This window comes from Oncorhynchus masou, chromosome 33 (assembly GCF_036934945.1).
Source record: "Oncorhynchus masou masou isolate Uvic2021 chromosome 33, UVic_Omas_1.1, whole genome shotgun sequence".
Lineage (NCBI taxonomy): Eukaryota > Metazoa > Chordata > Actinopteri > Salmoniformes > Salmonidae > Oncorhynchus > Oncorhynchus masou.
This window is the reverse complement of record NC_088244.1, coordinates 32,105,664-32,115,208: the sequence shown is the minus strand read 5'-3', so window position 1 is coordinate 32,115,208 and position 9,545 is coordinate 32,105,664. Positions and strand designations below refer to the sequence as shown.

At 42.4% G+C, this 9,545-nt stretch overlaps 1 protein-coding gene across 2 annotated transcripts; it reads right to left on the bottom strand.

Moving 5' to 3' along the window:
- Positions 1–2,907: 2,907 nt before the first annotated feature.
- On the bottom strand, positions 2,908–9,545 carry LOC135527569 (sterile alpha motif domain-containing protein 10-like). Of its 2 annotated transcripts, none has more exons than XM_064956063.1 (5): positions 9,088–9,545; positions 6,218–6,396; positions 4,016–4,184; positions 3,594–3,734; positions 2,908–3,481 (listed from the first exon to the last, which is right to left on the bottom strand). In XM_064956063.1, exons 1-5 carry the CDS (start codon positions 9,098–9,100, stop codon positions 3,456–3,458), a joined length of 528 nt encoding a protein of 175 aa, XP_064812135.1. In that variant the 5' UTR covers positions 9,101–9,545; the 3' UTR covers positions 2,908–3,455. The 2 variants fall into 2 exon arrangements, with proteins under 2 accessions (XP_064812135.1, XP_064812136.1); XM_064956064.1 differs by having other exon boundaries at positions 6,218–6,393.

The following is a 9,545-nucleotide window of genomic DNA, read 5'->3' as shown; positions in this document are numbered from 1 at the left end:
GTAAATTCAGCAGTGGCGTTCGGTGACGTTTAAGATGGAGGACGATACATTTTTTTTATGAGCATGGCCTTATTTGTATTACAGCATATTGAATGACTATCATTCATATTTCATTCACCCCAGCTCAATTATGTATTTGTATTTATTATTATTTGTTTTTTCTCACCTTTATTTAACCAGGTAAACCAGTTGAGAACAAGTTCTCATTTGAAACTGCGACATGGCCAAGATAAAGCAAAGCAGTGCGACACAAACAACAACACAGAGTTACACATGGAAAAAACAAATGTACAGTCAATAACACAATAGAAAAGTCTATATACACTGGGTGCAAATGGAGTAAGATTAGGGAGGTAAGGCAAAAAATTGTCCATAGTGGAGAAATAATTACAGTATAGCAAATAAACACTGGAATGATAGATGTGCAGAAGATTAATGTGCAGGTAGAGATATTGGGGTGCAAAATAGCAAAATAATATAAATGAGGTAGTTGGATGGGCTATTTACAGATGGGCTATGTACAGGTGCAATGATCTGTAAGCTGCTCTGATAGCTGATGCTTAAAGTTAGTGAGGGAGATAGGAGTCTCCAGCTTCAGTGATTTTTGCAATTCGTTCTAGTCATTGGCAGCAGAGAACTGGACGGAAAGGCGGCCAAAGGAGGAATTGGCTTTGGGGGTGACCAGTGAAATATACCTGCTGGAGCGCTGCTACAGGTGGGTGCTGCTATGGTAACCAGTGAGCTAAGGCGGGGCTTTACCTAGCAAAGACTTATAGATGACCTGGAGCCAGTGGGTTTGGCGACGAATATGAAGCGAGGGCCAGCCAACAAGAGCATACAGGTTGCAGTGGTGGGTAGTATATGGGGCTTTGCTGATGAAACGGATAGCACTGTGATAGACTGCATCCAATTTGCTGAGTAGGGTGTTAGAGGCTATTTTATAAAGGACATCACCAAAGTCAAGGATTGGTAGGATAGTCAGTTTTACGAGAGTATGTTTGGCAGCATTGAGTGAAGGATGCTTTGTTGCAAAATAGGAATTTGATTCTAGATTTAATTTTGGATTGGAGATGCTTAATATGAGTCTGGAAGGAGAGTTTACAGTCTAACCAGACACCTAGGTATTTGTAGTTGTCCACATATTCTAAGTCAGAACCGTCCAGAGTAGGGATGCTAGGCGGGCGGGCAGGTGCGAGCAGCAATCGGTTGAAGAGCATGCATTTAGTTTTACTTGCATTTAAGAGCAGTTGGAGGCCACAGAAGGAGAGTTGTATGGCATTGAAGCTCGTCTGGAGGTTAGTTAACACAGTGTCCAAAGAAGGGCCAGAAGTATACAGAATGGTGTCGTCTGCGTAGAGGTGGATCAGAGAATCACCAGCAGCAAGAGCCTTTGAATTAAAGCTTACAATGTAGGTGCACAGGTCGAGGAAACATTTTGAGTAATCAAGGTGACAGACAGTCACACATTCAATACCGCCTTGCACACTATTGCTTGCATCAAGCTGATGGGTTATCATTAGTCCAACAGTTGCAAACAAACATTTCTATTGGACAAATTCAGGTATGTTTATCCTCATTTAGTTCATTTTGCTTCAGTTTACGAAACATTTTTTCAACAGAATCGGCGGAATGAATACACTCCTGATCACATGCAAACACAGTTCACCATATTTAATTTAACCTTTATTTAACTAGGCAAGTCAGTTAAGAACAAATTCTTATTTACATTGACGGCCTTCCCCGGCCAAACCCAGATGATGCTTGGCCAATTGAGCGGTTCCCTATAGGACTCCCAATCACGGCTGGATATGATACAGTCTGGATAGCAGCCACATACCAACAGCATGATAATATTGCTCGTTGGAAAGTTTTTTTTCGCCTGGTCACAGACAGCTGATGTGTTGTGCACTGAAGTCCACAAGCAAAGGGAAAAGGTGAGAGGAGGAGAGCATGTAGATGCGAGAAGGAATTATACAAGCCAAACCTTTATATCATATCCACTAAACGCTACACCCAACCTAATTCATAGTGATCATATTAGCCAACATCATAGCCAACATAGCTACTAGAACTAACGCGCTAGTAAATCTACTACAATCATGCAGTACAGTGTACAGTCAGAAAGCATTTTCACCGGCGGTCCCCGGTGGCAATAAATTATTAAAACCAAAAAGCCTTGACTTGGAAGGGTTCCAGTGTTAGCTAGCTGGCTATGGATATCCAACATAGCACCCCTTTCTTTTTGAGCCAGGTGTTCGAGTAGGCTAAACTATATTCTCTAAGTGAAAGTGAAAAAACCCCACTGAAATATAGCTCTTTTGCTTCTCCTTCATTTTTAAAGAAATGTATTTGTTCTAAACTGTTTAACTTTTGTCTTTCTTGGAGTTAACTGCTTACATTTTATGCACTGCAGTGCTTGCTAGCTGTAGCTTTCAGTACTAGATTTATTATCTGATTGTTTGATTAGGTGGACAACATGTCAGTTCATACTGCAAGAGCTCTGATAGGTTGGAGGACATCCTCTGGAAGTTGTCACAGTTACTGTGCAAGTCTATGGAAGGGGGTGAGAACCATGAGCCTCCTAGTTTTTTTTTTATTGAAGTCAATGTACCTGGAGGAGGATGGAAACTAGCTGTCCTGTGGCTACGCCATGGTGCTACCCTACAGAGTGCTATTGAGGCTACTGTAGAACATTGCAAAACAGTGTGTTCTAATTATTTGGCGACATGAATAGATTTAGTATAGTTGTATCTAAAAAGGTTAACTTTAATGTTTCACTATTTGTATTTATGAAATTCACTGAGGATGGATGGTCCTCCCCTTCGTCCTCTGATGAACCACCACCGGCATTCAGTAGGAATACTATCTTAGATGAGGATAGTGGGTAATGTAGTTTATCTCCAGTCAGATGATACATTGGTTTGCATGGTTTTTGTGTAAAATACATTTTATTTGTCAGAAATAATGAGCCTTTACCCAAAAATGCATCTCACAAAAATATTTTCAAATAAACCCATTTGAAAATCCAGATTAGAGTGTATTCACAATTAAACACTGAATCTATAGGATACTTCTAAAGAAACAGTGAGACAAAAAGGAATCATTCACAAACTTACAACTGTTAGGGTAAAACATAGAATAGCATACAAATGGCTACAAGACACAACCAATCTTGACAAAGTCTATAATCATGATTATAGTCTTCAATCCAGACAGATTTGTTTGATGGAAAACAGATACTCAACTTTGTAAACTTGGGGCTGTGTTCTATTGATTGTCCATCCAAGTTTGATGCTGCATGTGATCATCCCATGTGTCCCTCTTTAAAGTTCATGGTTTCCATGTGATTCATATGAATTCTGACCGTTATACAGTAGTCTCCCTGCATGCACACCGTTGAATACATTTTTCCAGTGTTCAGTGTAAACAGCCCAGTTAGGAAAATAATATCCATGTTACGACAGGTTCCCAAAAGAGCCACCTAGGAAAATAAAATATGAGGGGGGAAAAAACAGTAACTGTTAGAATGGCATCCAAATTTAACCAGTCATCTTACACATAATCACGATACAAAAAAACAACTCAGTATTCACCTCTGCTAAGGAGCTGCAAATTACGTTCCTCCTCTTGCACCTGCAGTTGAAGCACCTGATGTAGGAGCTCCTGCCTCAGCGTCTCCTGCACCAAGCCCATCCTCTCCAACTTATCTCCATTCAGACGCAACAGAGCACGGCCTGACAGGGAGCAGAGAGAGGAGGCTGCCACTAAAAGCTTAGCAATTCACTCACCCACACCCGCTGTATTGTGTATTTTACTCGCATTTTAATATTATTATGAATTATGGTTTTTGTGCTAGTGCAGTAGTTGATACCTGTGATGGCATGAAGGGTAAATCCCAGCAAGCCTATTGATTCAACTGACACTACTCTGCCAGCCACTCACCTCAACTGCATTCCACTCTCATTTTAGGACTGGAAATGCTGATTTGTGCTAGTGCATTTTTCCTGGTTGATACCTGTGATGGCGTGATGAGAGAAGGCCTCTACGTAGGTCAGGTAGTTGTGAGGACAGTGTTTCTTCAACCATCGGCAGACGTCCTGCTGAGTCCACAACACCACAGGTCGGATCAGACTGGGCTGGGTGGGGCTGGTGTGGTAGATTCCATAGGAGTCACCTGAACGATGCTGGAAACATGAGCACGCACACAGAGAACGTTTCTGTAATGGCCCGCTACTGCTTGTACGTACAGTGTTTTAACCTTGAGTACCCCAAGGGATGACCACTCCAGTCAGACATAAGCACATCCATCAAGGAATCTGTTCAGACACCCAGAGGTCCTTCCTTAAATGTTAATTCTGTGACCCTAACCCTAACCAGGGACCACTTTCATGATGTTAGCCACACAGATATGATGCATGTCAATGCAGTTGCCAAGAATATAGTGATGTGAGTGACTTTCCTTTATTTATGGTCACATACTACTTTCTCTGCAACCACAGCACTTCTGACACAAGCACACCCACTAAACCCATTACTAACAAGGACTATCCTATAAAAAGGTCCCCCTGCAGATCAAAGCATACATACATATGAAGCCCGAAGATCAGGGAGCATAGTTTTGTGAGGAATAAGCATCAGCATCAGACCAGGGTGCATGTGGGTCAGTCGTATCCAACGACCAAATTCATTCCTTTGGAATCTGAGCAGGATGTGGGTGACTAATCAAATGAAGCCTTTGATCATTCATTCACTTAAAAAAAAATCTATGAATGCAGTGTTCCCTCTGCTCTGATCTTCTTCTCCAGAGTAGAGCAGCCCCGCGTAAAGTTCAAAAGGTTGGAACGCAACATGCTAGTGCTAGTCCCCCCCTTACCCTCCCTGCATTTTTTAGCACAGACATTCATGATACAAAATTCTGTAACATATTGCAGTGATAGTGAAAGACACAAAGAGTGAAGCCTATGCATGCATACATGCAAGGGGATTGAAAAAACGGTTGCAAAAAAACTATGTACCTCTGTCATCAACCCAAATTTGTAGGGTACTCGGAAACCCCAATTTATAGGTGAGATTTTTTCATTAATTGGTCAACAACCAGGCATGTCAAAATTACAATAGCAGGATTTAAAAGTACAATTAGAACACAAAAGGTGCACTGTGCTGTAATACCACATGAAGGAGATACCATAATATATCAGATAGCATTACTTGAAATAGATAGACATGCTTTGTTAGAAAACATATCTGTAAAAAGATGTACTGTAAGGTTCACTACAGCCATTATATTTCATACAGTATATTTAAACAATACGGGGGTGTGGTATATGGCCAATATACCACGGCTAAGGACTGTTCTTAGGCACAACGCATCGTGGAGTGCCTGGATACAGCCATTAGCCGTGGTATATTGGCCATATACCACAAACACCTGAGGTGCCGTATTGCTATTATAGACTGGTTAGTAAAGTAATTAGAGCAGTAAAAGTAAATGTTTTGTCATACCCATGGTATACGGTCTCATATACCACAGCTGTCAGCCAATCAGAATTCAGGGCTGGAACCACCCAGTTTATAATGCCCCTTTAAGCTCTTAGTCCACAGACAAGTGCTGGTGCTTCTGCACATAGGAAGGCCAGCAGTTCTATTTAAATCCATTCTAAAATGCTGGACTGGCTGAGTGCCTCATAGCCCTCTGGGTTAACAGCATCTTCCATTCTCCACAAACAAAGTGCTGCTCATGTTGGAACAATGGATGGTCACCAGATAGCGCATTGCATTTGTCAGATTATTTTTAAAATATTTTTTCTTTGTGAAGAGAGAAGCCTTTATGTTGGCATACGACAGAAGGCTGGAGAGAAGCTTACATACTGTACACATCAATTAATAATGGAAAACAAAGGCTTTCTTAGAGTTATCTGAGATGAATGAAAACCTAGGAAGCTCATTGCTTTTCTTACTTGCATGTGCATCTAGAATAGGCCTACAATGATGAGAGATGGGGTGGATGACGAGAAGCAGATAAAGCACAAAAAGGCATCCATTATCATCATGGCTGAAAAGCAATACAGAAATGGGGTAACATGGATTTCCCTACACCCCCAATAGCATCTGCTAAATATGTGTATGCAAACAATACAATTTGATTTTGCATCTGATCTGTGATCATGATATGATATGCAGAATATCACAGAGATCCAGAGTAGTTGAGGTACTCTACCTGATAGCTCTCTGTCCCAGGCTGTTGGAGCAGCTTCACTGTCCGGCCCCCTGCTGTTTTCTGACCACGCCCGTCATGCCAGGTGAGGTTCCCTCCCGTCTGTCGACTCAGGTGCTTGAAGTCCTCAGGCAGTGCCCTATACTCCACAGCAGGCCGGCAGAAACTGAAACTGGAGGCTGCTAGAAGATAAGAAGCGAGAGAGAAATGAGAAATGAGTGAACAGTGCTAGTAGCCAATACACAAGCTCGTGGTTCTTACTTGAAACACCCTCAAAGTCTGTAATTTGCCCTAAAAAGGCATGTGAGATCTGGAAAAATATCATAGTTTGGGAGTAACTGATTACATGAGAAGGAAAAAATAAGAAATCAGTTACATTACCAGCAAAAATCTAATGCCTTTTAAGAGTAAGTAATCCAAAAGTAACCAGATTACATTACTGAGTTTGGGTAATCCAAAAGTTACGTTAATGATTACAATTTGGGACAGGTAACTAGTAACAGATTACATTTAGAAAGTAACCTACCCAACCCTGCGTGTACCAAAGGACTAAAATGTGTGCCTACTCATTGAGAGATGATCTCAAACATCATTACTAGGTGTTTTTCCAGGCAGCCCAGGCACGTGTTATAATAGCGGAGCCAGTAAACTGAGTCGTTACAAGCTGTTGTTCAAAGGGATTTCAACTTTCACCCAGATAGCTCCCAGGGAATTATGGGAACGTCATATGGACTACTGCATATAAATCATATAGGATGCATATACGACAGATGTGCCATTCGCTCATCATTATGCTAAGTTACTGGCAGACACACACCCTATCCCACTCTGCAGGCAGCAGGTGTCTCTTCAGTACCATAATGAAGGGAAAAGGTGCTAGCTAGAGTATACACACCATTACTGAAACCGAACCTGGCAACCAGCCACAGGTCATTACTGATTCTGTGCCAGATTGGGTTGATTTTCTGGCTGTGTTGGAGGCAATGTTATGAGCAGAGTGTGTGTCAGAGTGCACGCATGTGCGAGTGCATGTGCGTGATGCTCATTAAAATGTCTCTTCTCTAAATGACACAGAAGGTTTAATTGAAATGAGGACAGAATAAGAGACAGAGGAGATGAAAGGGTGAGTTTTTGGCTCTCTTGCTTGTACCCCTCCTCTGCATCATTCAGCATCCCCCTTATCACAGACCCCCAACAGAGCCGGGCTCTGCAAAGGCAGCTCTTGTTATCAACCCAAGCCATTCCAATGTCACTGGTGAAGAACATTGCCATAATGAACACAACCCTTTTATATCAAACCTCTTCAGCATGGAGCATGTGTGTATGTCTTCATAAGACACTTAGTCACTTTAATAATAGGCCTACACATACACTATATATACAAAGGTATGTGGACACCCCTTCAAATTAGTGGATTCAGTGATTTCATCCACACCAGTTGCTGACAGGTGAATAAAATCGAGCGCACAGCCATGCAATCTCCATAGACAAACATTGGCAGTAGCATGGCTACTGGAGAGCTCAGTGACTTTAAACATGGTACCGTTATAGGATGCCACCTTTCCAACAAGTCAGTTCAAATGTCTGCCCTGCTAGATCTGCCCTGGTCAACTGTAAAGGCTGTTAATGTGAAGTGGAAACGTCTAGGAACAACAACGACTCCGCCGCGAAGTGGTAAGCCATACAAGCTCACAGAATCATCTGTCCTTGGTTTCAACACTTATTACAGAGTTCCAAACTGCCTTTGGAAGCAACATCAGCACAATAACTGTTCATCGGGAGCTTCATGACATGGGTTTCAATGACCGAGCTGCCGCACAAAAGCCTAAGATCACCATGTGCAATGCCAAGCGTTGGCTGGAGTGGTGTAAACCTTGCAGCCATTGGACTCTGGAGCAGTGGAAATGCGTTCTCTGGAGTGATGAATCATTCTTCACCATCTAGCAGTCCGACGGACGAATCTGGGTTTTGGCAGACGCCAGGAGAACGCTACCTGCCCCAGTGCATAATGCCAACTGTAAAGTTTGGTGGAGGAGGAATAATGGTCTGTAGCTGTTTTTCATGGTTCGGGCCAGGCCCCTTAGTTCGAATTAAGGGAGATCTTAACAGTACAGCATATAATTACATTCTAGACGATTCTGTTCTTCCAACTTTGTGGCAACAGTTTGGGGAAGGCCCTTTCCTGGTTCAGCATGACAATGCCCCCATGCAAAGTGAGGTTCATACAGAAATGTTTTTTTGAGATCGGTGTGGAACAGCTTGACTGGCCTGCACAGAGCCCTGACCTCAACCCCATCGAACACATTTGGGATGAATTGGAACACAGACTGCGTGCCCAACTTCACTAATGCTCTAATGGAAGAATGTCCTCAAAGCAATGTTCCAACATCTAGTGGACATGATTTTGGAATGAGATGTTCAACGAGCAGGTGTCCACATACTTTTGGCCATGTCATGTTTTTCCACAAATAAGAAATTATGCTACTTAGAAAAATGTACCCAATGTAATTCGATTTCACTTAAAGACGGTCATAAGTGATCAAAATAGGCTACTACTTGAAAGAAATGGACTGTGGTCAGTTGCCACTGTCACCCTTAAGTCGCTGTCCATTTCAGCACCACAAGGTCTGAACAGCGGTGTCTTATTCGGCTACAAAATCCCAACTGAAAGCTGAAGCCTAAGTAAATAAGATAGAAAACCGGTCAGGCAAATTCAGCAAAACTTATGTACACTTGTTTAGCTTAGCCTGCACATCGAATAGCCTGTAGTTAATAGGCCTAGTTACCGACAACAACAAAAAGAGGCTATTAGAGGAGAAGATGAGAGATGATATTTGAGATGTCCGCATGCAAAACTATTAGATCTCTATTACCGTCCACAGCCATGGCGTCTCCTTTCCTTTCCAGTGAATGCACTAGTAAAAATATCCCATCCTTTCCGGTAACCGCTGACCGACCGGTAATCCCCCGTTTGCGTTCTCCTCACCTCTCTGTTCAGCTACAGCATAGTCCTTTCCGCCAAACTTGACAGTACGGACAACCAATTATAGCCTACTTGAACCGGACTGCAGAAGCGCAAGTTAGCTCCTCTTTACAGTCGCACAGGTGCCACTGCCGGTGAACAACAATCTCGTAAATTGCCCGGTTATATGCAGTGGTGAGGTGAGGAATAACCACATGGAACAGGCTACCAACTGCCTAAATTGACACGAAGCATGACTGTAGCCTAAGTTTTAAAAAAAGTTTAAAAAAACATCCATAATATGGATGCGCTCTTGAGCAACCTCTAATCAGATGGTGCTGCTCATAGTGTCCTGACCTGGGTGACGTT